The sequence below is a fragment of the Scophthalmus maximus genome, chromosome 5 (genome assembly GCF_022379125.1).
Source record: "Scophthalmus maximus strain ysfricsl-2021 chromosome 5, ASM2237912v1, whole genome shotgun sequence".
In the NCBI taxonomy this organism is placed as follows: Eukaryota; Metazoa; Chordata; class Actinopteri; order Pleuronectiformes; family Scophthalmidae; genus Scophthalmus; species Scophthalmus maximus.
Window position 1 is genome coordinate 19938464 of NC_061519.1, and position 27926 is coordinate 19966389.

The 27926-nt window shown below is 40.7% G+C and overlaps 1 protein-coding gene across 2 annotated transcripts; it reads right to left on the reverse strand.

The window, feature by feature from the left end:
• Positions 1–543: 543 nt before the first annotated feature.
• LOC118311516 (corticotropin-releasing factor receptor 2) lies at positions 544–27926 on the reverse strand. Of its 2 annotated transcripts, XM_035635458.2 has the most exons (12): positions 27466–27926; positions 27219–27338; positions 12484–12569; positions 11845–11951; positions 10485–10602; positions 10222–10375; positions 6863–6923; positions 6695–6767; positions 6111–6196; positions 4530–4665; positions 3764–3805; positions 544–2964 (listed from the first exon to the last, which is right to left on the reverse strand). In XM_035635458.2, exons 1-12 carry the CDS (start codon positions 27584–27586, stop codon positions 2824–2826), a joined length of 1245 nt encoding a protein of 414 aa, XP_035491351.2. In that variant the 5' UTR covers positions 27587–27926; the 3' UTR covers positions 544–2823. The 2 variants fall into 2 exon arrangements, with proteins under 2 accessions (XP_035491351.2, XP_035491353.2); XM_035635460.2 differs by lacking the exons at positions 544–2964; positions 3764–3805 and adding an exon at positions 3812–4086.

The window sequence follows — 27926 nt, forward strand, 5'->3', positions numbered from 1 at the left end:
GCAGAATATCTCATCCACTGTCAGGCCTTTTTATTCTGTTGTCAACTATCAAAGGCTTTAATTGTCACAACAAGCCTTTATTAGGCTGCATCAAAGTCCTGGCTAATTGTTTGGGGATGTATAACTCATCGAGTCCTGGGGGTTCTGGGCACAGGCACTAGTTTCTGCTCCACTTCACTCCAGCCTGAAACTCTATCTACATTCGTATTACATAACCTAGCAGGCGCACTGTCAGGGCATCTTCCCTCCCATAACTAAAAACTATATTTACATGCCACAGTGGAGCAGCAGCACTCGACTCCGTCATGATGATAATCACTCGATTGAGTCATTACAGTAGGCGAGTGCTGCGTTACAATGCTTGGAGATAGGAGGGATACATAGCAAATGAATCATCTAAAAAGATCCTATTATTAGTAATCTGTGACAAAAGTCAAATTGGCCAGTGTAACTGAGCAGAAATAATGCATCCTATAGTCTGTCAACACAGATCATTGTTGTGTACAAGCTCCCTAAAAATAAAAGAGACCTTTAACACGAAAAACCAAAGAGCAAAAATGAGATTTTAATTCAAATCAACATTTTTTTTTCCTTTCACATGTGCATGTACAAATATATATATATATATATCAATAACACAATGATACATCATTTACAGAGACACTAGCTTCCTTTTCACACAAAAAAAGCATTTCCTTTTGTTTGTAAGGCAACACGGGTGGTTCAACAAAGAGTTTTCAATCAAATCAGTTGGTCAAATCTACAGATATAATTTACCAAATCTGACATCACACTGCATTGAATACATTTAATCATGTACAATTGATGGTAAAGAAAATAAACATCGACAAGCTTTGGTCTACACAGTGCAGTGGAAACCATATAAATATGTAGACAATAAAAATATGACTGTTGGTAAACATGGTTGGTCTCTTTGGTGAGGTCAAATAAATGATTTACTTACTTGCTTATGTATGAAAATATTTCACAACCATTCTGTAATGTGCCTTTTTGTGTTAATGATGAGGTCATGGAGGGGTGCGCAGTTGTTACAGCTGCACAAGTTGAGATGATGGAATAAGAAATTGAAATATTAACATTAAAATCACATGGCCAACATTTACCATCAGTCCGCTCGAGCAGCACATCAACAACAAACAAAAAATTGTTCCGCAGTAATGTAACAAAAGTTTGCAAAATACAAATTGGAAAAGTACATTTAGTATAATCAAAGTATATAAACAGTTAAATAAGATACAAATAAATACAAAACAAATTAAAATAGAACAGGAGCGTTCATTGAAATATTTGAAAGGTTCTTTTTAGGAAATATGCTTATTTACATTCTTGCCAAGAGTTAGATGACTAGCACGCTCATGTGGGATTGGAGCCTTCGACATACCAGCTCCAGTACAAGTAGTAAGTGGAAACAGTCGGTCTGATTAATGTCGGGAGACACGCACAGAAACATCTGCATTGAGGCTTAATGCAGCATAATTCAGACTTTTATGATTGTTGACAATCCTATCTTCTTCATCCGAACAAACAAGTATTTCTGTTGGTCACTGCGCATCCGACTGCTCACAGTAGAACCGTTCCAGCAGCCGGAGCCGATGTGAGAGTCGACATGTTTAGGGGGGCGATTGGTGCTCACTTTGTTGAGCTTCTCTTCGCTCGAACCAGCAGCTTAGTTGTGACACTGATTATGAGAAAGCTACACGGATCTCATAAGGCTAAAGGAATTTAATCTGCTTCCGCCGTGCCCGCGCGATAAATCCACGCATTGGCACATGGCACGCGTACAGTATACATTACATAAATTGCTTGAAAGAAATTTCATCTTCTCTCGTTTGGAAGAGAGCTTTGATTTGGGACTGTTTATCCATCTTCCTCAGGGAATTCAGACCCATCACATCGCTCTTTATGTAATCACTCACTCCTTCTGCAAGGAGACAAAAATAAAGTCCAACAAAGTGAACGAGAGAAAACTAAGCATAAGAGGGAGTAAATAGATATTTTAACAATGTTGTTGTTTTGTTTTTTAAACAAAGCATGAGGATTAAAATTCAATATTGTATAAAAGAACAGACTTAAGGGATGAACGTTCCAAATGTTTGTTAAGAATGCCTTCTTTGTATGAAATGGTCACATTGATCACACTGTACACCTGTTCACATTGAGTAGGTGAATACCACTTATTCACTTTACCCATTTCACTACAGAGAGCAGTAGCTCTATTAAATCATATGCCTTTTATTGTGTATAGGTTTTTTTTTATATATTTAATTCGAGTAAACCATCTTTATTCCTCAAAGCTTCTGTCTGAGCCGACAAAAGTAGCTGCTGATGCAAACAAGCAGTTATTCCAAAGAGCAATTTTGGATTTTGGTGTTCATCGTGCTTAATAGAAATGGCTGTTATGGCAACATTGTGAATGCATATTATTCAAACTGCCAGGGATTTCTTCTCACCTGCCAACCATTGTTTGAAGTATCCTGCCACAAATCCTGCAGCATTATCCTGCTCCCGTCATGTCATATTTAATGTACGTCTTTTAAATACGCCAATCTCTTGAAAAGCTCAAACCTCCTGTACTGTATGCTACGGGACAGAAATCCTTCAGGGAACCCTAATGTGTCCACTTCATGTGCACTTAAAGAGTAATTTCCGTTGCCACTAATTTGTTCTCAAAACACAAAACAAAATAACCAATCCTGCACCTTCAGTGCCACTGGACACACTATGGCTCTGTTAGAGGAATCAGTGAGCGTGTTCCCTCGGAGGCCGTGGAGGAGATTACAGTGCGCGTGCCCGTTCCCCTGGTCACACGGCTGTGGTCTGTTTGATGCTGTGAAAGCTGATCCTGGTCGGGGATGTGGGGATTGACATGGCTCGCGCCACTCGCACTCGGAGCGCGTGGTTGTCCTGCCAGCGATGCCACCGTTTCCTCACCGCGGAGCGCACCTGAAACGTTGGGGATGAAAAGTGACGTCACTGTGCGTCTTGTGACTTTTTTTTTTATGTTTTAATTATATTATATCATATATCATTGTGGGCAACTTCCTTGCTGAGTTAGTTTAAAAAAATTTAAAAAATTAAAAATATTTTTTTAAAAAATCAGTGAAATTGTCACATTTGTCCATTAAATATGAAGCAAACAACCAGGGTGCAGTTATCTCAGCTTAGCATAATGACTAGGAGCAGACATTGTGAAGCATGCCCGAGAAAATGCACCACATCTATGGCAGAAGTGAGTCCAAAAATAAAACAGTTGTTAAGAAATACCTTCCTGTCCCTTAAAGTCACACAGTCACGTTGGCCAATTGTAATCGTGCAATTGCATGATTACATGATTTCACAAGAAGACGGACTAAACCTCTTCTTCAAGTTAAATGCCTCTCCGCCCCTGAGATTCAATCATTCGAGGGCTGGGAGAGAGCTCCGAGAGGCTCGTTCACAATCACCAACACGTGCTGGCATTAATGATAACAGCTGGACATTCGGATTTGATTAAAATGACAATCATTTTTGTAGGAGCTTCATCAAACTGCTGCAAATTTTACTGATGGAACAGAATTATAATTTTTTTTTTTGAAAAGGTTCTTAGCCCTAATCCGTTGAACTTTAAAAAATAATATGACTATGCTAGAAAAAACAACTACATTGATCACAGAAATTCATTTGGGATTTGATCAATATCATACATCAAGAGACACATTTCACAAGTGAATGAAATACTTTTTCAAAAACTCCAGTGACTCACCTCTCCATTTAGAAAGCAATAAAACACTGACACGAAGAACCCCTGCAGAACAGGACGCATCACAGTTAGAAGAAATGCGGCGGTATTGTGTAATGGGATCTTAATTAGACCTAAGAGCATTCGTGGTAAATGGACTGCAGTTATACAGCAATTTTCTCTCCCGTCAACGACCCGGAGCTCTTTGAAATGTGTTTCACCTTCGTACAGTAATAACGCAGCATCAGGAGCAGTTAGTGGGTTCGGCCTCCTGCTCAAGGACACTTTGACATACTCTGCAGGAGCCGGTGATCGGCCTTCTGATCACTAGACAACCACTCCAGCTCCTGTGTTACAAGGTTAAACAATGCATGCTTATTTAATCTGGTCATGCAATAATTCTTGTGGAGGAAAAACTTCTTGGAAGTCCCCCCTTTCCCTTTTCCTCTTCCCTCCTCCTCTCCTTACATTAAAGCAAAACAGATAGAAAGCTTCAAATGAAAATAAATGAGGCCACAGAGCAGAAATCATGCCCACGTGTCTCTGTTGATCCCGACAGCGGCGAGACCTGAACATGAGGCAGGGGGCCCTGGTATGTGTGAGCAGAGCCAAGATGCTAGTTCAGATCATCTTCCCACAAGTAGGCTCATAGCCGGAAATGTCACCCTGAAAGAAGTGGTAGGGTACAACACCGCGATAAGATGGAATCAGTATGAGTCACACTTTTTACGGACAGTGGGGGCGTTTTTTCTGTGCCGGCGTCGTGTTGTATCATTATCCCCATCCTCACCTGGAAAGACTGCAGAAAGGAGTTGAAATAGATGAAAACGATTTGTGAAATGTCGTCCTCCCCCGGATTCACAAAGAAGAGCATGTAGGTGATGCCCAGCAGAGGAAGCAAGACCAGTGTTGCTTTCACGGCTTTTCTGTGGAGAAAAAAAAAAGAACAGGATAGAACACCATTTATAAGAAGGACAAAGATTAGACTTCATCTGAGCCGAGATTGGGTAATGCGTGATCCTGCGTCAGTGGCATGGTGGGAAACACACAGCCACCCACCACCACTTTGATTCTCACAGCTTTCTAGTTTGCAATGTGGAAACATTCTATTAAGATACTAAGATGTCGATTTGCAGGTTACAGTGTCCAACAGAGGGGGTTGACTTCCGGCTGGAATACAAAAGGAGACTAAAAAGACCAAACAAGTGTAATTCTGATGGAGATTGAACACAAACCAACGGGATCTTACACAACCAGGAAACTCAAGCTGATTAAAACTAAGAGGTACTCTTTAAAAATATGTTCATGTATGTAAATGACATTATTGTGAAATTTATGGAGGACAGAAAATACCATCTTTCTTTCTCAAATTCACTCCCTTGTTTGCTCCGTTCCTACGATTCGGAGAAAACCAGCAGGTTCAAAGGGACCGCATGTTTTACTTTGAAGTCACCAATTTATGGCCGATGCCGAAATCCTCCCCTCACTCAGTTAAATGTGCATCGATGACATCGACATGTTCGTCTCCCAACAACCCACGGATACACCTCGTGCTGTGATAAGCCGGAATTGAAGCTGTCTGAGCCGTAACGCCACATGATCCTATAAATAATCCCTAAAGAAGAAAAATACACTCGACACAGTAAAAAAAAAAAAAAAAAGGCCAGAAAAAAAAAAAAGCTCAGAGTCAGGAGCACAAACTAACATCATGAAGTAGCACTGTGCACTGTGCTCGCCTCTCTGCAGTGACTTCCTGGTGCGGACTCAGGTCAATTTGTTTGTCTACACTTAAATATGACAGGCACATCTATAGAAGCATTTTGGGAACACAGTGCAAAATCCTTTCTTGTGTCTGCCACGAGCTCTTTGGGAGATTGCTGAAACAAGATAAATTCAATGTCACCTTCATGTCACCTTTTGTTTACTTTGATGACATTGGAAGTGTGGTGGGAAACATACTGAAACTTTTACTGAGAAAAAAAAAAAAGGAAAAAGATAAGAAACGGTCCGAGATTTTGCCAACTTTCTGACAGAAATGTTTCACTTGCTCGAGTTACAACACACATCGACGAAATCCCGGTTGTAAATGTGATTTATTGTTTTTCATTTACCAACACTAACTGCAATTACAGGCAACGCAGCCTGAACGAACCCGAGAAACAATCATGGATCTCTAGAAATACACCACTTGGCACTGATTCGATTTTCTTGCCATCAATATTGGATCCTTTGATCCCCAAATATCCTGAGGCCGAGAAGATCATACTCCATGATTTGTATGAAATTAATTATGAGGGTTCACATTGGTCTGCTTTTCAAAAAAATCGGCCACTTTGATGTTAAAAATGGCATGAATCATGTACCAACTCACCTGTATTGTATCGTTTCAGACGTAGTTGAAGCTCTTAGTTTGGTCATGAGAATTCTTACTATGTTGAAGAGGAAAACAAAATTTATCTGGAAGAAGAAAAAACAAATCAGTTTTCATCCCTGTGCTGTTGACTTTCACTGAACTACACCAAGAGCTATGTTCTGCTGTGAACAGATTTTTGCTCATTAAATGCTGATAAGGAGAAGTAGGAGTCAGGTCGAACGCACAACAAGCCGAGTGTCAGGGGAGCGCACCAATCAGAACTGCACTACGTCATACGAACATGACCATTACTGGATACATTTCAATAAATACAACTTCTTGTGTTCAGGATTCATGTGTGTGAAAATGCTTTAGCCCACTCGAAAGATTAATGCCACCTTTCAGTGCGCTGGTTGCAGGATGGAAATGGTTTTCATTATAACACCATTTTCATTTCGGAGGAAAACGTTTTTTTTTTCAATCAGTTTACACAACACTGTCTACAAGCAGACATTAGTGATACATGTGATATTAGTGTAGTGTTATATTGATGAATGGTTCGTGTGCAAATAATGGCCGTGCGCGTGTGCATTATGTCTCACCAGAAGCACGAGAATAACTGGTCCCTGATAAATATAATCCATGTATTTTCCAGGTTCTTTACCGAACCAACATCTGTTGACGGAGAGAAGAGAAAGAAGCATTAGCATCTGGCGGAGGGACATTCGGGGAAACGTGAGAGCAACTTGTCCAACGACTTGAATACATACTGTTCATTTTCATAATACAACTTTCCAATGGCCCAGGCTACTATTATAGGGAATGGAATACCTGTAGAAAAAGAAAAAAAAAGGAGAGCCAGGAACACATTTGATGAGTGTCACAGTTTAATTAACGGATTCATTCTCTTCCTGCCTTTTAACTCTCCTGTTATTTCAGGCCTTGCCACGCCATGTTTTTCAGACTCTTCACCATCATCCACTCTTAACACTTAAACTGGGCCATTAACCCGGCAGATCGTCTGTTGTGCTTTCCACACCGTAGCTTCCCAGCCCGTCTCGTCTGTTTTGCCTGTTTTTTCCTTCCTGCCTGTTCCATGCTCTGACTCTGCCTGTACAGTTTGGCGTTGTCAACTTGTGTCTGCTGAGCCTTGACGAAGGTGATTCAGATTTCTACTGGTGTTTCTGAGAAATGACAATACATGGCGTGGAATATCGATAGGAATAGCTCTTAAGGAAACAAAGAAATTTAGGTGTTGAGAAATATAATAACAGACAGAAAAGTAAATCAGGTTACATACAGCAACAAGATTAATGCTGCTTTAATTAGAATGATGTAAATGACATGGGACAGTGACACGTTCTGACTTGGAAGATCAACTTTGGTTGAATCTTTTACCATAAAACAGAATTCAAACTTTGATATTCAGTATTTTGAAGGGTAATTCATCAATTTTGAGGATCTATATGAATCTACAATCCTTTTCTAACCCTAACCCCAGCGTGGTCTGCATGTCAGGGCCTACACTTGTCTTATGAACTGCTTCACGACTGTGCTGCATCAGAAACCTTTCTTGCTGCTTTTTGGTGCATGTTCAGACGGAAGTCGAAAAGGCAAAGTGCTTTTCAGATATCTCACTGCTGTACCCCGGAGCACTCGGGGCTGCAGATCAAAAACCCTCGAAAAGAAACCTTTTAAACCAACAGTTGCTGCTCGACTCTCCACCTTGCCAGTGTGCTGACAGGCTAATTGAGCGAAACATCTTCAAGCTTAAGTACAAAAATCAGACAAGGTGATAGAAAAAGTTGGCCACATCAGTCAGCTCTCTGTGGAAGAGCTTTCTGTGGGAGAGTTGAACCAATCAGTGAAATGACCTTAAATGGGGTTGAAAGAATACAGGTCTAAACCTGGTCTGATCCCAGCTACCGACAGGCCTCCAGTGGAGGACTTCGTTTTTCTAATTAATTCACAGTCTCTCAGAAACTAATATCAGCGGCACAACAAGAAATCCAAATTCCTTTTACTGGCTTGTGGCTGCAGTGTCATATTTATTTATTTGATTATTGATTGTTATTCATATTTATTTTTTGTACATAAATGACTGCACAGGTAGTAAATTCCCTCTCTCTTCTGTACCTATTTCTATTCAGGCATCATTCTTCACAAGTCATCAATAAGTTTTAATTTATAAGTAATCAATACATCTTAGCATTTGTTTAAGGTGTTACTGTATTACTTGCACAGTTGGAGTCGTATACAGTCCATGGTGAGCATCACTTACAGAAAATTATTTTCATTTTGTGTTCATTAAAAATATACCTAACATGTTGGGTTATTTTAACGTATCACTGAAGGAGTGAATTTCAAGTAATGACGAGTTGCTTCACAGATACTAAAATCATCATAAGACACTAAACATTTTAGTCATTAAACAATAATTAAATGTGATATGTCCATTTGGTTATGTCTATTTCATGGCCAATGTGAGCTCCATAACCATGTACTCAAACCATCAAACCATGTTATCTGCTATTTAGATGTCATTATTTTGTTCAAACAGCTGTGTTGAGTTGTTTTAGTAAACTATCTGTTTTGGGGAGGAAATGTCTCTCTGGGAGGCAGTGACTCATGTTTCTGTGCATTTTTCTGCCTCAACCTGGAATATCCCCAATCTGTTTTTAGCTCTGTCCAACTTCACAATATGCTTTCTCTAATAACATCCTCTGACAATGAATAAGTTAGCAGGGATTGTGATATGTCCATGCCAGAACATCTGCTCAAAACTCATTATGTCACTGGAAGTCAAGCAGCAAAAAAGAAAGAAAGGGAAGACGATATTTTCCACACTTCAGTGCGGCTCTGTTCTCCAGTTCCCCCCCTGACCAGCCTTTACTCAAGTGCTTTCATTTGAACAAATGTTCTCTCTGGAATGGGGAGAAATGTCAGATAAAACTGTGGTACAGTTTCTTCAAAACCTAGTTTGCATTTAAATGGAAATAATACAACAAATGCTTCAACCAATCAGATTCCTCTTGACAAATGATTCATATTTAACCAAAAATGTAGGAATGTCTCTTATTCTCTTACTCTCCTTCGCTTTTCCTGACAACAACTCATCCGATCGATTTCAAACTTTGCGTGCATATTGCCCAAGAGCCCAGTGCAGTGTCGACAGTGAATGGCTGATTGATTTAACCACTGTGTGGTTAAACACTGCACACTTTCCCTGAACTCGAAAATCAATTTTTGCTGAAGAAATGTACTAATTGTGTAAGACATTGGAGTAAAATGCAATTATTGCTGCAAGTTGTGGCAGAAAGACCTCCTGATCAGGTGTCTGATATGTAGGTCTATCATTATTATAAGCGGGTTTCTGCAGTAATAATCTTGATGTACTGTAAGCGGGGTCCGAAATTAACTTTTCCACCCACCGGCCAAGCTGGCTGGTACAGTAGCTGGTGTGCTCAGACATCACCGTTAGCGCTGTCACCGAAGCTGCTGACAGGAGAGAAGCTGACAGACAAGCAACATGATTGACACTTGCCGTGTTCGCGGTGCTGGATATTTTCTATTTTCCGATGACAAACGAGGTGTTTCCTCACCGATTCCTTTGCATCGCACTGAAGCCAGCCTCGTGCAACCCGGTCATCTCCAAATGTCAGTTTGTCATTTAACTTTCTTTTTTGAAGGCAGCACATCTGTCTCCTCTTTTTGTCTTTTAGTTCGGTTGGCCCACAACGTCAAAATACAACCACATTGTTTTAAATCAAAGTTTGCCCGGCGGTAGCTAGAAGCAGACCAATGGCAAATGATGTTGGCCCGGCAGACCCGTCCCTACTCTGCCTCTGATTGGCTGTTGCTTGTTCTGTTAGTCCGATTATAGTCCAGATCTGAAGTTTACTCGCTAAACAGACGATCTACTCATATTTGGTGCTCGGCAGGTGTTAATTAGGAAGACTACCTACTTATATTAATAGACTCCACAACAGCCTCTAAATGGTCTCTGATATGAGAGATATGATTTTTTTTTTTTCCCCAGGTTAGAAATCAACTTGAACCCTGTGTTATTGTACAGAAACGAGAGCCGAATGTAACATTACAAGAGCACACTCGGAAGGAACATACTCACACCACCCGATGAAGAGGAAGACCCACTTCCTGAGCTTGTCAGTTGAATAAGTCATAACGATGGCCGTGTGAAGGTAGCATCCTTCAACAAACATCCAAAAAAAGTTTGTCACCACAAAGTAGTTGTATATTGTGGTAATAAATCGACACCAAGGCTGAAAAAGAGAGAGAGAAGAAAAAAAGGGTGCCAAATCATTAAACATCAACACATGGAGTGGCACCTCATTTATTAAGACTATCATTGCAATACATATGGGCTGTTACCTCGTTGCTCTCGTGAATGTTGTGGTCAATCAACTGGAGCAAAAACCACATTACATTCCTCAGTATGAAGGTGGTGATCAGATTCCAGTGGATGATGTTTCGAAGACAGCGTATGCTCCTGAACCACAAGGCGAACGGAAGAGACGTTTGATTATCTTGGTCCATTTCACGGTTCATATTCATGAGGATTCTACGTGTCACTATTGCCAGACCTGTGTTGGACATGTGTGCAGGGTTAGACCGGATATTGTTCTGTATACTGTTCATCAGAGCTCTCTCGCAAACAAATCAGACTGCACCGACCTGTCCACCTTCCAAACACTACTCAAAACAAACCTCTCCAGAACTGCTTCTGATGTGTATTTCATATTTCTAGTTATTTGCATTTCTATAGAAATAATATAAATTATTATTTTCATTATTTTTGTATTTACTTTATACATTCCAAATGAAAAGCTCCAGTCTGCACTGTATCCCTGGATGTGGAAAAAAACGAATCATTGGATTTCTTTGATATTGAGGAGATTGTCCGTGTGTGTTTTACAGTATTCCTGATAAGTCAGATTTTTGTGCTTGGCCCAGATCAATTTTTTTAAGGGGGTCAATCGCCACATTGGCCTCCTACCCAGCAATATCAAGACCACCACTAACAATCTGGGTGTTCTTTACAAACTTTGCATTTGACATTTGAACTTCATATTACCAAGCTCATTCAGCATTGCTTGCTGCAGATGAGAAATGTTGCCAGAATCAAACATATACTCTCTGCCAAAAACATGGAACTACTAGTACATAGCTTCATTTCTTTTCCATTCAGATTACTCTAACTCTCTCCTCTTCAGCTGCTCCTACATGCTTTTTTGTTTGTAATTTTTAAAAAATGCTTTTTTTTGTATCTATAATGTTGATGTTGTCTCACAAGGCCGGATCTAACTGTGTAAATAATTGAATGTGTCAGGCTTTTTGTTAAGAAACTGGTTGATGATGGACAATTTCCCAGACTATTTTCTATCCTGAAGAAAATACACTTCCATGGATGAAACACACGAGACAAGCAGTTGTCGATTGAGGCATGAGATCTAAAGAGAGGCTGTTTGATGTTTGCCCTGTTCTGTCATAGTATATGAAGGTGTGTGTGTGTGTCTGTGTGTGCGTGCTTGTGTGCGTGCGTATGTGATAAGAAGTGTTATGAAATGCACACTATGTTTTTCTTTTGCCAAGCGGCAGACATCTACTCATTTGACATAAGCGAGTTAACGATAAACAGTCCATGGCCATTACATGAATTTCCCTGATTGTCTCCTATGAGGTCTCAGGCATACGGGACACATTTATGGATAGGCACTATTTCTGTACTTGCCTTAAGCACAAGAAGAGGAAGAAGGCCACGACTAGAGCCCCCACAGAGATACAGTGGCCTAGGTAGTTGATGATCAGCGCTATTTTATAATGCATTGGATATTTCCTCTGGAAAGACAACACGTGAGTTACTTATTTGATGTACAGATGGATGACAGAACAAAGAGGTGAGCAACACCAACACATGAAAAGAAACCAGAGTGTATCTGCAATATTGATATGTCAGGGCTGCGTTGTGTTGAAAGAGAAAGCAAATGTCATTGACACACTTCAGATTTTTATCGACTTAAAACGATCTGAGAAAATAGAGCGAGACCCAGAAATATACGTAATCGGGAGACATGATGCGAGCTAATCCGGTCAAAACTCATTACGTACAATGCGTCAGTGTTGCACTGAGCCCTCTGGCTTTGCTAATGTGTACACAAGCAAGACTGTACTTACTGTACTGAATATGTTAAGTCATCTGGAAACAAACTTTTAAAGTGTTTAAAACAAAATGCACTTTTGTCTGATTGGTTTTCTCGTGTGTGCCATCAGTGGAATAACACGAGGTTGCGATGAGCATTTATCTGTGATGATTAACTGATTGTGTAGAATAAAGGACATCGCCGCGTCGCTCCAGTGTCGCCACACTAACCTTCTCCTCCAAAATAGGTTCACAATGGGAATAATTGCTCCTCAACGCCCACGTCCCATTTTCCATGCACTCCCTGTAAGCACTCCCTGCAAGAAAAGAGTGATGAGCTGTAATCAAAGCATCGGTGCAAACATCAGTAGTGTTTAAAAAAAAAAAAAAGACTTGTATTGAGAGATACTTTCAAAGATGTATTTGTCCAATCTCCCTTCTGTCAGTCAGCGGCGGTTACTTGTTGTGACAAGGTTAAAGAAGTGTTTGCCAAGAAGGTAAGCAAAAACATCCTTGCAATTTCCTCAGAGCTCAGTTCATAGTTGAGCACCACTATCTGTCAGGGTCTTCCACAGAATACCAATTTTATTTGGTGGGGGAAATGTAAATCCTCTTACACGGTCGGTTTATTTGCATGTCATTTTTAAAAACCCTGCTTCCATAATCAACTTTGAACCAACCGTTTCATTTTTGCCATTCCTCAGTGTCTTCACTGGGCTCTTTATCTCTAACGCTGAAAAAATATATAAAGATTTGGGGCAGAAACACAGCAGCAATAAATCCGTTTCTTCTTTTCTATTATCACCTACCCTTTAAAGTGATAATTTTAACCGCTCTACTGTAAAGATGCACAGTATCCCTAACCCTTCTTTATTATTGGGCATGAAAACTCTTGTTAGTTATGCTGCCGTCAGACATCACCACTGTAGGATTTATACGGTTTTCAAAATAAGCATTTAAAAAAAAAAAAAAAAAAAAAAAAGGAGATTTAGTTAATCTTTTATTGTTTATTATATTTCTACAGACCAAGGCCCCTAATGTGCATTATTCTACTCAAGAGAAAGTATTTAAAAAAAAAAAAAAAAATGTGTATAGAAAGTATACCATTAACGAACTGTTCAGTGCAAAAAACGTGAAACATAACTTAGAACCTAAAAACATATCATACAATATAAAAACAGAACAAGAACACAACAGGTGTTGTGTTGCATTTGACAGCACACGCACTAGAACTGACGTTCTCCAATTGGAGATCAGCAGCGTAGACAAATCTCACACGTGTAGAGTGTAATGTTCATATTCACACATCCGGACTCTAGTGGTGCGTTCGTACCAAAAACCAAGCGTGACTAACACACGTAAACATTAATTATTACCCCAAAGCAATTATTTCAATAGATGCATAGAAGGCAATCTGTGCAGATAATCACATGCACATCATGTCATCAAAACTTTTTGGGGAATCAAGCTGAGAGCCAGCAGGCAACTATAATTCCTCCAGTCAGCTAAGTCTGTAACATCGCAGTAACAAGCCAGCGTTCTCCGCCAGTCCACGGTTTTACTTTTAAAAGTTTTACTTTTTTTAAACTATAAAAAAGGGTGTTTATAATCAGTTATAACTGCAAGGTAATCAGGACAACTGATATAAAAACGGCACTTTTTTTGTCATCTGAGATATTACAGAAGCAGGGGGTGTTTTCCAGATAACGTTTTCTGTCTCTCTGGGCAAATATCACACTGGGGTTATGAAACAAGCAGTGATGGTGCAGAAATAGAGGAAGGGGAGCAGGTTGTGAGGTTTGTCCCTGTAAGCTATTCCACTGACGCAGGTCTAATTCAAGTCACTGGTGCAGGGAGAACATATTTCCCTCTAACCATCTGTGCATTACGCACGATAAAGCTATTCTCTTCTCATTTTCTTCCCCCTTATGATGCATTATATTCACACTGTTAAAATAAAAATCACTTAATGACTCACTCTGTCAAGTTTGGAAATGGAAAAAGCTGTTAAAAAATGCTCAAAGCAACCCAACACCGACCACACTGCACTGGTGTGAAGGCGCATTAATAAGGGGGGGGGTGTTTATCAACAGTTCCCACCTCCCCCACCAGCCACCCTGCCAACTTCTTTGCTTTTCCTGGATGCACAATTATGTAGATTAACAAAAAAAAACAACCTACACAGAACTGTAAAAAAGGATTAGAAGCATGTGTGGTGATATAAATATGGGAAGAGCTTTGAGTTATGTAACTTTGGTTGCTTGTGTATTAGTGGTGCTTTCATTAGGGATGGAAAACAAAACAGATTTAGCTATTAAATGTTAAATGCATAAGTTATACATTGTCTTAATTATTCTGAAAGACCAACCAAAGAGACCGTGTCGTCACTGCTGCTGGTCTTGACCTGCTTCTCGGAGCTGGATGTTGCTGTGCGACCAACCGTGGCATCTACAACAATGCCACAGGAATATTACAGTACAACATTTTTCACTTAAAGGTTGTGTAAGCCTGCCTTTCTTCCTCTGGTGTCTGATTGCCCTGTGCTTTAGCTTGTCATCTGTCTCTTTAGTTCTGTGTTACTTTTGCTCCGGGACATGGGTTTTCTGATTGGATGAACTCTCCCCCCACAAAAAAAAAAAAAAAAAAAGAAATATGACATGACTGCTACAACAGGCTGCCACTCACAGTAAATCCGTTGTTCCAGTTGTTGTGAAACAGTCACTAAATCCGGAAACCTCTATCTGGATGAGTCGAAAGACAAAATATCGTCTCATAGTCGAGTGATCAAAACAGCCCAAGCGAGTTGAACACCTGAGCCAGTGGCTGCAGCGTTTCCCACTAGCCATATGGAATTTAATTTGAGCCACAGACAGAGTTAAAGTAGGCCATCCCAAAACAGCATGGGAATCACATAGCTCATTTCATTTAGGCAGCTGGAACAGGAGCAAGTTGTATACACAGTCGTCAGAGGGTAGGTGAGGACGAGAGGGCAGAGGTCCAGGGAATGCAGATAAAAACATGACAATGCAAAGAGCACGATGAGGGGATGATGACTTTCTTTGAAATGCTGATATGATTGACATTTACATCCCTTACCGCCTGCAGTGATTTCACTGAGGGGAAAAAAATCAAATCGCTGCTGGAACATTTTTCGAAACAATGGCGTTCCCCGTGTGTACAGTGAATGCCGACAGAGGAATTGCTGCAATTGCTACGATCCCTACAGACGACGGGAGGTCAAAGAGTGAAAGTCTTCAAACAAATGAGTGTCCTAGAGACACACTGGGGAGCCCATGGCCTGAGGGCAGCACGAGAGTCTTGGAGTCTGAACAAATGGTCTAAACGACAACAGACAAGCGATGAAGGCCTCGAAACTCGGTAACTGGACTCGCCTGCTGTGCTCCGGGCACGGACTGCATCTGGCCATAGATGGGTAACGCAAAAAAGCAGCCCTGGGCTATAGGAAGAAACATTACAGACGGTAATAGCAATAAACATATGTCATCAAGATTAGGGGGCAATTTTTTTTTCCGCCTAGCATGACCACATATGTCATTTTGATTTAAAACATTACCATGTGATTTCAAGATGATTGAGTTATTGAAAAGGAAGAAGCAATTGCACCGAGGACAGTGATTTAACAAAGGCACCAAGTGCACAAGTGACAAAACTGCAGCAACCTATTGTGACCCAAAGTTTAAACTGCACTATATTGATGAAGAAGAAAAAAAAAAAAAGGAATAAAGCTATGTCTGAGCAGGGAGTCCTATCGACGCAGCAATATCCCATCTTAATGTGCTCCTGCGTTTGCTGAACACAGCACAGTGCAGAACCGAGGGGCCATCCAAAAAAAAAAGGAGAGAAAACTTTATGTCGCCTATTCACGGTACGAAGTATCACCACCACGGGTCGAATTTCTCCACCTTTGAAAAAGTGAATTGACCCAAGGAAGAACCCATTAAATTCCGGAGCATGGCGAGCTCCAGCCCCAACCTTGGTGGAGGTACACTTTATTATTGCACGGTAAAAGACAAGAGGGGAAAGATATTCTTCCACATTAGTGAGTTCATCTTTTAAACTCTGCTCAGTGCTCAGCACAGTGCAAGCTGGGATTGCTATGGGCCACTGAAACATTAGATCTTTTATTTGTCTGGAGCGGCTCTATAATATTGTAACTTGAATTGTCAAGGCGGTTCCCACAATTCTTCAGCTGGCACCTCATCTCTAAGTCTGTTTTGGTTTAACTTTAGTTTGTGTGCGAGTCAGCGACCGCTCCTGCCCTTTTGGTCGCAGATGCAAAACTGTCCTTTTCAAAGGGCAAAACTTTTATTTTTTTTTCCCCCCTCACATGTTTCCTCAAAAAGGGAAAAGTATTTCCCTAAAAATATGTTTGCCCCAAAGAACCTACCAGACCACACACGTGTGACAGATTTAAACAGAATAAAATCACATAAATCATATACTTATGACGGAGATGACCCGTGGTTCAGATCATAAAACGTTAGTCTCCAGGAAGCCTAAACTGTCGACACTGAACATTTTAAAATCTCCAGGAGAAAAACGCAACCGTTTCTGAGCCCTTGATCGACCCAAGTTTGATCAAACACAACATGGCAGCTAAACCACTTTACAAAAGCTGCCCTGTCCTTGTCACATTCACTCAGTTAAACATTTTGTCAGAGGTGCTGATCCTTTTCAAAGCAAAAGCAAAGTCCCCGGCCCTCTGGTATTATTAGCACACGCTCAAAAAAGGAACGACTGGATTACCTCAAAATAAAGTCTCTGGGAGGTTTATTATGAGGAAGAACCCGGCCGGACTACTATACCTTAGATCCCAACTCACAAATACATCCCATACAATGCATTTTAACTCATTTACCCTGTTAAGCACTTTATGGCACTAGGGCAATATCATTTTCTAAAGCTGGGAGTTGTTATATTTTTCGGAACTGACTGCACAAGTCAGTAACTTATCAGCAACTAGCACTTTATTCCTTCAAATACAGACCACACAAACTCATAACCTGACCGGTCTCATAAAAAAAATAATCTTTGAGGCATTTTTCTTTCTTTTCTCAAGTGTCTCAGAAGGTTTATGGCCATGTGAATCCCTGTATTTTAAACTCGAATTAGCTTTGAGATGAATCAAAACAACTTAAATCATTGAACTGTAACCCAGGGGCAAAGCAAAACCTCCTGACCTCTGATATAGGATTATTATTTCACCCCACAACCTTTGCGAAAAAGAACCAGACACCAAATAAAAGGCTTTGTTACAGATATCACATGCATTGGTGGTACAGTAAGAGCTTTGCCTCTCGCTTGTTATACTGAGGCAATGTTGACAATGAGATTACATGCATGTACAGACTCAGAGCCAGTACTAGGCTTTTAGCCTTTTTTGTAGAAAAGTTATTTTCACATCCCACTTCTCAAAATATGGTTACATACGGACAATGCCGGCCAAAATGCTAAATTTCAGGCTTCAAAACGGCAGCGATGCCACTTGGTTAAAACGTATTCTACAAAGGTACTTAACTTAGGATTGTTTGGAGTCCTTGTCCTTTAATATCTGCATCTTGTGTAAGAGATCAATAAAACAACTGGGGCAAAAAAACAACGCTTTCTTGCCCCTGTGGATTCACACAACACAGTGCAGCGAGAGCGCTTTTTTTAAATACAGAATTTCGGAAGGGCCACCAAACCTGTCTGTGCGACTCGGTGACCTGATCAGGGAGCGCCGCTGCTCCGCTGGGTTGCAGAAGCTATTTCCAGAGCCGGAACCGAGGCAGAGCAACCTTGTGGAAATTATGCCACTTCACAAAGAATAGCTTGTTCGCTTTCTGGGCAATGTGGAAGACACCTTGGAGAAGGATGCCAGCAGGCTGAACACCATTGTGAGATTTCTGTGTCATCTCTGTGGGTTGTTTTTTTGTTTTGTCTCTTAAACATTACATTACATATGGGGCTGAATCATTTTAAATTTCCCCAGAGATGGGAGGGAGGAGAAACACTATGATTGGCACCCTCATTACACGCGAGATAATTCATTGAATTTCATAAATGAACTCGTGTGGGAGCGAAATGTATGTACGTGAGATTACTTGCTTATGTCCCATGGCAAGGTTGTACAGGCATTAGTGATGTTAGTGAATCAAATATCTGCTCTGGTAAATTATTAACGAGCCTGAAATGAATATGTCCTTTCTGAAATGCTTAAATACCCTCAGTATAACTAGGTATCTAATTGAGTGATTGTTTTGAATAAGAAGATAATTTAAAGTGAAAAGAAAGCAGCGTCCTCTCAGATGAACTCAAGGGAAGGGGCAGGTTTTGTTCGGATTTGAGTATGCAGATTTGTTGGTCACTGCATAAAAGTAAGTTATATAAAATATATGTATGTATATAATTCACAGTATATTATTAGTTTAAAAAAAATACTTTGGAATACCATGTGCATGATTTGATGCTCAACAGGAGAACAGCAAATTATATAACAATCTAAAATATATTTATTTATTCTCTTATCATTCTGCTGATTACTTTCTTGATGAATTAATTGATCAATATGGTCCATAAAATCCTTAAGAAGTCTGGATAACATGAACGCAAGATGCCGGTGAGTGTTACATTGCACAAAGAGGAGAATCCTTAGCAGGTATCTCCACAGCAAACTGCCTTCTGAAAAGCATTCTGTTAAAAATAAAATACCCCAAAATATATTTTAAATATTAATAAACATTGACATTTGAGGAGCTGGAACCAGAGATCAGCAGTTTGGGGATTTTCTGTTTAAAAATGACTTGATTGTGATTAATGGCAGGAGGCGAGGTTCTTTTTGTTGGTTTCAACGTTCTTTTTGTCAAATGAATAATCAATTAACCCCTAAATCAATCAGAATTCAAATAAATAAATCCTAGATGGTTGAACATGTAATCCATTACTGTAACTTCACTGCACATGACTTACAAGCATTCAACCATGACTTGCAAAGAAGGTGTGTTGGTGTAACTCGTAGTCTATGTCCCCTTTGTGCCTTGAACGGTGACCATTGATGCAGATGAGCCGACAGAGCCCGAGGAAGAGCCGCTGTGTAATCTTTAACTAACAGCTGTGTCTCTTTAAGCTGCCCTGTTTGTCTCTGCTCTCATGACACATTAGAAATCCTACTAATGAAGTGCGGAATCATGGTCTGTCTTACTGGCCTTCGATTTTCTCGTCCGATCGACTTTGGAAATGGGTTATCACAGCTACAGTCCCAACAACAGCTATGCATGGCATCTTGTTTAAGATGCAGTCAGAGTCGGGCAAACCCACTTTATCGCCACCCAAGCATGATATATTAGGATTATTAACAGACAGAGTAAGCACCCCTGCTATTTAAGTCATTTAACACTATACCATCCATCATAACATCATCCGGCTGTTACAAATTGTCCAAATGATTTATAATGTTTTCTTTACTGATGATAAAATACATGTTATCTGTGATTTTCTTAACTGCATATTAAGTTGGCGAGAGCAAGTGAGCAAAAGGTAACACACTACAAGTCTGTGGCCCTGAGGGAAGCCATGGTGTGTCTGGATAACATATTATACCACATTACACAAGTAAGAAGCATGCATGTGCTGTCACATGAGATGAATACTTTATAAAGTAATTAAAATAATTGTCACAGGAATAAAAAAAGAAGAAAAAAAGCTTTTCAATCTGAAAAGCTTTTTTTAGTATTTCCAGAAATACTACTGTATTTCTGTTTCCAAGAACAGAAATACTTCTTTCATAAATAAATAAATTTAGACAAGAGGCTCAGAGTCCAACACGCTATGCCCTGTACTTGCTCGAGCCCCGGAGAGAAAATACTAGTAATAGAGAAAGATGTAACGTTGGTTGACAACATTAAGTGTTGCTGGTACATGTAGATAGTACTGAAACATGTTCACAGTTCCTGCGATTGTACAGCTGTTCTGTGACCACCAATTTGCAATGGGGGTCGTGGATGGAAGGAATGAAAGACACCCCCACTGCCCAGGCAACGCTACATGGCGTGAGGTGGTGCGCCAGGCTCTTTTGGTGTAGTACAGTATTGTGTGGATGCCGAGCCAGTGGTGAGTGCAGCCGGGAGAGGCTGGTGCTGATTGGACCCCCTACCCCCAAGGAGATCGGTGTGCAGTAGCCGGTGAAATGTTTGCTTCACGTGCTGACCTGGATTTGTTGACTGACTAACCTCTTGCTCTGTTTTACCGTGACAAAGGGGATCGGGAGAGGTACTTCACAGGAGGACTTTCATGCAAACACTGCATTCGGTACATAAGAAAAAAAAAGAAGTATGAGTTGTGTCAGTACGAAGAGTGTGATTCTCTACAGGAGAACCTGCACCTGGATAGTCAATTGCACATGCAGTATTGATGAGTGTCTGAAAAAGGTTATGTGCTTTGCAAATGTCCCAACCGATGACTATAACAGTTAAGTGTCACACACATTAATGTACCCTTTACACAGCCTTTTAAGGCAGAAATGGGAGTTTCGCTTTACTCCTCCACAGGGGAACTCTGTGGGGACAGGACAGTTCACTGACAGGAAGAAAAAGGCAGCATTACACTCATTCACACTCTCATCAAGCTTTGGTGGTGAACATCGGGCGAGTCATTAGCGTGACGTCACTCGTGGACACGTGGAAGGATTTCCTTTTGCACTGCTTGGTTAAAATCAATTACACTACCCCACCTTCTGACCCCCTGCAGCCACAGATCTGTCCTCCGATATCACTCGTAGCCTCTGATCAATGATTTTTCCTTGATAAATCATCTATATGTTTGCAAGGAGGTTGTTTCATAGGGAAATATATATTTATGGATGTGTTTCCCTTGTTCCCTTTGTGTCAGAAAGGAAACAACAAAAATTCAAGAAGCATCTTGAAAAAAAAAATGTCTACTTCCATTTGTTTCTTTACAGCAGTACTTCAGTTTCATGTTTGCCTCTAAAAGATGAGGTACAGACTCATCTTTGATTTGAAATAAAAGTGTCAAAGCTGCATCCACCAGCACGCAACACTGCAGCAGCTTGTACCTGATACACATCACAGCGCTGCTACGACTTTATTAATCACGATAAGAGAATCAATAAAGTTCTATTGTGGAGACAGCGAACCCGACTTTGAGCCGTGTAGACGTGACAGGTACAATATGTGCTGACCGGAAGTGTCCTCCATGACAATGAAGGTGCAAACAAAAGGGTTGAGGGGTGTTTACCGAAAGAGAGGCATGATTGACTGAATAATTACAGTTACACACTCTGGGAGTCATAACATGGAAGCCAAACAGGTCACCAAGCTATGGCATGAGTTTGCAGAACCGACACCAGTGTTGATATCATTCATCTATACTGCTGTGAACATCTTGTTTCGCCTGAGGCTTTACAGGAACCGCATCACATGGTGGTGACAAAGCAGAGACAATGAATGACTTTAAGCCACGTTTCATAACTCTGACCCAAACAGTGGTGATGAGCATTTCATGTAAACCACAGGACTGAATAAATACACCAAAAAGAGGACACGGGAAGGATTAAAAATGCATAAACCTCTTAAGCCACTCGGTGCAAACATTAATATTTATATATGCTTGAAGGAATGGGAAAGGAATTTATAGCCCCTTACCTGAGCAGGCCTGTTAAGCATGTGAAATCTCTGCTTCTTGTATGAGGACTTCAACATTTCGCTGACATTAAACTTCAGCTGTTTTTAAAGTATTACAGAAAACCTATGAGGTTACACGAGATACTGCATTTATAGCTTCTAGTGTTGAGACTGGAAGTGCAAAGCACACAATTCCATCCTGTGACTGTCTTTTCTAATATGCAAGCCTGTGCATTAAATGTGCAGCTCTCAGACGTACCAAGGAGGCAAATGGAAGATAATCTATTGTTAGCCCCAGGGGCAGACATGTGGCCAAAGCAAGGGTCCCCAAAAAAAAGCTTCAGACTTCAGTCTGCAATGTGCTGTAGCTTCACATCAATTCAATTACCGAGTATATTTCTCTTCTTTTTTTTTTCATCAGTATTAACATCGGCTCATGTGATGTTAGGACTTACTTCTATTCTTAGTGTGACGTTTTTTGTGATTCAAACACTTTATTCATCTGTGGCTGCAGATGGATGCTAAAAATGTGCTCCAGTAATCACTGCAGGACCCATTGTCACATGTGCAGCAGCGTTTAACCGGAAAATAATGCACTGCTATATAATATTAATATAATAAATGATATACTACCCCACACCTTAGTCGGCCTAATACAGTGCATTTAATAGACTGAATGTCCTTTAAGAACAACTTGTCTTGCAAAGATCAAAATAAAGTGGCAGCTAACAGCGTTTCACAGTGCAAATATATAGTAAATATCAACAGGACCTTATGGTGCAATGTGACACAGAAAGATGTACATTAAGAAAAAAAACTATGCATGCCATGCAACACACATACAGTAACCATCATCAAATATTGAGTTCATTTACCATTGCTGCCAGGTGTAAAACCAGCCACAAAGAGTTGGGAAACATAAATAATCTCCAAACCATAGGAGATAGTTAGTAATGACGTGCTACGGCATTAAATGATAAAGCCCGAAACTTAGTGAAGAAAGATAAAAAGAGTAGTTGTTAAATGACATCATCGATATCACCGATATCACCCTGTTCAAAGACATCTACAGAAGGGAGACAGACCCCTTTGATTTGCATAAAAAGCAGTCTCAAACAGCAGCCCTGGCGAAAGACTTCCTGGAAAATTGTCATGAGGGACAGAGATGGCCTCGAGGATAGAGAAGCAAGCTTTTGATCTGCGTAGGAAAAAAATCTGAGTGGGGGAAAAAAAAAAGAGGAACTTTTCCACGTCACTTTGGTGGTCTCGTTTGCAACCCTGCCCCCAATCTGAATCTACTTGAGTGACAACAGTAACATGGCTTTTATCCTGTCATTTAACTCTACAGATGGTCAGTGGCCAACAGAGGAGACTATAGATACATAAACATACATAATTTACTTGATGTAAATCCAAATAAATACATTTATATACGTGCATGTTCAGGCAAAGCACAGTGTTTAAACATGCCGTGCTACAATGAAATCAAACTCCTCCAGAGACTAAATACTAATATGCATCACTGCCATAATCACCATAGACTGTAATGCTAATTCACATGATCAAAATGCATTAAACAGCCCCCATTAAAATTCCTCTGATTCCCCCGGGGTTTTTTTTTTTTGAGATATGACAATTGATCACAGCTAAACCAATCAGGGCCTGACACAGTGACTCTGATACAGAAATCCATGATCAACAACTCTATTATCTTCTGCTGAGGTGGGACTTGTAGATAAAAACAGCTTGAAGCCCCAAGACACTGTAGTCAATGTGTGAAACAATCTGGAAAAGACTTGTGTCGCATGACTGCAAAGACAGACTGTTAAATTCCCTTTAATTTCTACTCTAATAGGCAACAAAAACATAAAGGTTGTTTGTCTCTAGCCACTCATGTGACTTACAGGAGCATTTAGGAGATGATGTCACAGATAAACTGTTAAAAATCACTTTGAGGAAGAAAAAACCCTGACCCTCTTATGATGCAGCAATACTTAACTAAAAGTTTGATAAAAGGGATTGGGCGGTAGACCATGTCATCTAACAATGAATCTAATGAAACAGACATGAGGCTGGAATACTCACATTTGGTTAGAAATTACATTAATCCCCTGACTTCTTAACATCTGGCTTGACAACTGTAAGGCTTCCTCTGGCATATGTCTTGATAGTGTTTATTGTTTAGAATGCAGAATACTATGTAACTTGACCCGAACATTGTGAGTCTAGACATAGCCAACACCAAGTCAATGACATCTCAGGTAATAGGAAATGGCAAAGCCATCAAATGTGGTCAAAATTCTCCCTCAGCTGTGCGATGAATTGCTTCAAATTCTCTGATGTTGCTCTCACCCACTGTCACAAGTGCGTTGATGTACAGCAGCCTCTTTGATAACAAATCTGCGTGGAATTGATCAAGTTCCCAAAGTCCTAAAGCTCTTCCAGTACATCCACCATGGATTTCCCTTTCCCCTGTAGTTGCGAGTGCATTCATGATGCACATGTACTCTGTGTCTCGCATGATGTGTAGGTTGTCAGCTGCTCCTTCTGATTTACTTTGCTTTAAGAAATCCACAACTTGATCCCCGAGTTCAGCGAAGCACCCGAGGGCTTTGCTCTTACTCAGCCAGCACATGCTTGTCATTATGGAGGCGATGCTGCGCACTTGAATTCGCTCTGATGAAGTAAATTATCTTAATTGTTTTGTGAATAACCTCTTTCAGATCCCCACTTAGGCGCACGGAACGATTTGGTGAATGAGATGCTGAAGTGGATCTGTTTTTGGAGCGACATCCTTCATTTCTCTCAACAGACTCCGAATTTTTCCAGCCATGGCAGGAGCACCATCTGTAACGATTAGGTTGACTTTTTTAGGTTGACAACTAGAAAATGTAATTTGTCAGTGGACTCAATAGTGAGGGGTTAGTGCTGAGCTTACTTGACCAAATCAAAATTGTCTGTAACCCGTCTATTATCCTTAAAATCCTCAGCAGTAGTACATGGTTGGTTATGTTTGGTGAGAACCCACACAGCCTGAAGAGATGACCTTGTTGCTCTCTCTTGTTTGGTTAAATGGGAACATGCAGCTTTCAAGGTAGCCAAATTTTTCTGCCACGGGCCTCTGACTGCTCATGGTATGACTCTTTGAAAGTTGCAAGCCTTGCACAACAGTGATGCCTGAGAAATATTCCTTAGCAGGGTTAATCATTTCATTGCAAATGAGGCACAGAGGTTTAGATTTTCTGAGAGTTGGCATCATTAATACGCACTTATCAATCCAATATCCATTACAGCTGCAGTTTACCACGTCAACTTTCCACTTTAGGCTCTTTGGGAGATACAGTTTTGCTTGCCTGCCACACAACAAAAGGCTCTTTTTTCATCCTGCTGCCTGCAAGCAATTTCCATCAGTCACCGCATTGCATAATACCCAGCAAAAAATAAAAAATAATAATGTGATTAATGTTTCTTGCCAGGACTGTATTTTGCAATTATATTTCTGGAATTAAAGATTTTACTGTCACTCCTCAGTAAACTGCCTCCTTTTGCAGAAGTCTGACAGCAATGTGTAGTGAGGAGTAAGCATCTACAGTAGTTATCAATACGGATTAACCATGTTTTGTGGGTCAACTTGTTTTATGGTGACATTTTCTGATGAGTGTTTTACTCTCTTTCTGATTCTTGTGCTCATTCTTTTCTTTTTGATTTAGTCAAAACAGCAAAAAAATCCCATTTATATTATAACCTCCTGCGCCCCACAAAATGCCATTATACACCCGTGAATGTGATTGACCTGCTACTTTACCAGAAGATCAATTTAAAAAAATTATTCAATCCCATCACAATGACCAATTCCCAGCCTGTCAAAAATAGAATGATCCACGTCAGGGAAGGTGTTGACACTTGCAGTCATGGCAAATGACTTTTCATTATCACACCAGGTTGATATTACAGTCAAGACATGTCCAACAAAGACTCGGCACCAACAGAGCAAAGGCTAAATCAATGTAGTAAGGTGACTAGGCAGTCAGCTCTCTCTGTGTGTGTGTGTGTGTGTGTGTGTGTGTGTGTGTGTGTGTGTGTGTGTGTGTGTGTGTGTGTGTGTGTGTGTGTGTGTGTGTGTGTGTGTGTGTGTGTGTGTGTGTGTGTGTGTGTGTGTGTGTGTGTGTGTGTGTGTGTGTGTGTGTGTGTGTGTGTGTTGGAACTGCACCTTACCCTATTAGAGAGATAACGGCCTCAGGAACTCTCACACTGTTATCTGGACCCTGACACTAACAGGAGTTATTTTCTGATGGTGTTTCTAAAAAACCAAAGCTGGAATTTACATTTCTGAGTGTTTCAACGACTTCATCAGTCTGATGATTAACACGTTAGTTACATAATGTGACAGTGTTGGTGTGAAATGCTTTTCTCAGCTTTTAGCAAACAATCTCTAAGCAAAGCAGCTGGCTGATGCGGTTTCAGTTTTGAACTCCTCCGTCTTTCAAGACAGTAGATTATAACCCTCCTTTTATGTCTCTCGTTGAAATCAACTAGAAAGTAAAAAGTGTGATTAGTAGGGACAGTGCCAGTGACTTTTGGCTGCTAATTTATATCAATGGGCTGTCGGGCTCTATGAAGACAGATGATAGAGCTGAGGCAAAGCAAGACTGAGCAGAGCATCTGTGATGGAGGAGACCTTGTGAACTCAGCTCTGTGACAGATTATGCGAGCAGAAAATGGTGCTTCCTCGCTGACAGTAAAAACTACAGACAGGGATGCATTCAAGTTTTTTGAGGCTCTTTGCATCCCCTTACTAATCGCAAAACATGGTGAACTTTAATGGTGATGCTTGTCTTTTCTCTCCATTGTAGCCAGCCAAGTGCGAATTATCTATCTCATCAATTATCTATTAGCACAATCGTAATTCACATCACAAGCAACTGTGGTTTATGTGATTTAAGGTGGATTTGCTTCATAACCTTGTGGACCTTGAACAGCACTCTCTGCTGCAGTTGCTCCAGTTGATGATAAAAGATTCACTTTTATCATCTTCACATCTGCACAGACCCAATCCCAAATGAAAATTTGTTGGAGAATGGGAGATCATTAAGGGAACTTGTGCTGCTTATCCTCAATGAGCAATCCCTGAATTTGCACCAAAATCCTGTATCCTATCCTTTTTTTTTATTTATATATATATATATATATATATATATCAGCAGATCCCTCTATTGCTAAAATGCATCACTTATTTCAGAACAACCAATTTTGGAGAAAAAAAAAATAAATAAAATCAACAATGCATGTTGTGGAACTTTTGCAACGACATGCAGCCGAACATCTTACTGGTTGTGTTGTACTTCACCCCGTTGATGTACTCGGGGCAGGGTCTCTCCACAATCCTCCCGGTGCCGCTCCGTGGCCAGCAGGTTCCAATCTCATCGGTCGTGGCATTACAATAAAAACCTTTGTAAAGAAAGTATAAAATAAAGAAACGGAGGCGTCAAGGTTTCCTTTTCCAAGTCGCAACACACACACACACACACCTTTCGATCCCGTATTAGAAAAAGAGGGACGGGATTCCCATTCTTACCATCAGTGCTCAGCAAAGACAATGTAGCGTTTTCCAAGAAAGTGTCCTGGAACGCATCCATCAGACTACAGTTCAGGTCCCCGAGCTCTCCAAATAAGATCTGATAGATCGTAGCCTCCATGGTGCGAGCTCTGAAATGATACGCGGTGAATTCCCGGTCCGAGAGGGGATGGACACTGCGCGCTCAGCGGCGTTCGTGCGCTGCTGAATCGGAGCAACAATAACGACGCAAGTGGCGCGAGCTCCTGCTGGGCGCGCGCGCTCGGCCAATCAGAGCCGCGTATATCCGCTCATCCATCCTGGTGCCGCAGCAGCCCGGTGAGGGACAGCCGACCAACCCACAAGTGACCGGACCGCAGGCTTTGTCGCGCACATTTCACACCTGTCCTGCTGCTTGTACGCGGAGAAAAGTCCACTGCGTTGACACAAATGGCACAAGTGAGTGTGGGAGAGATATTACA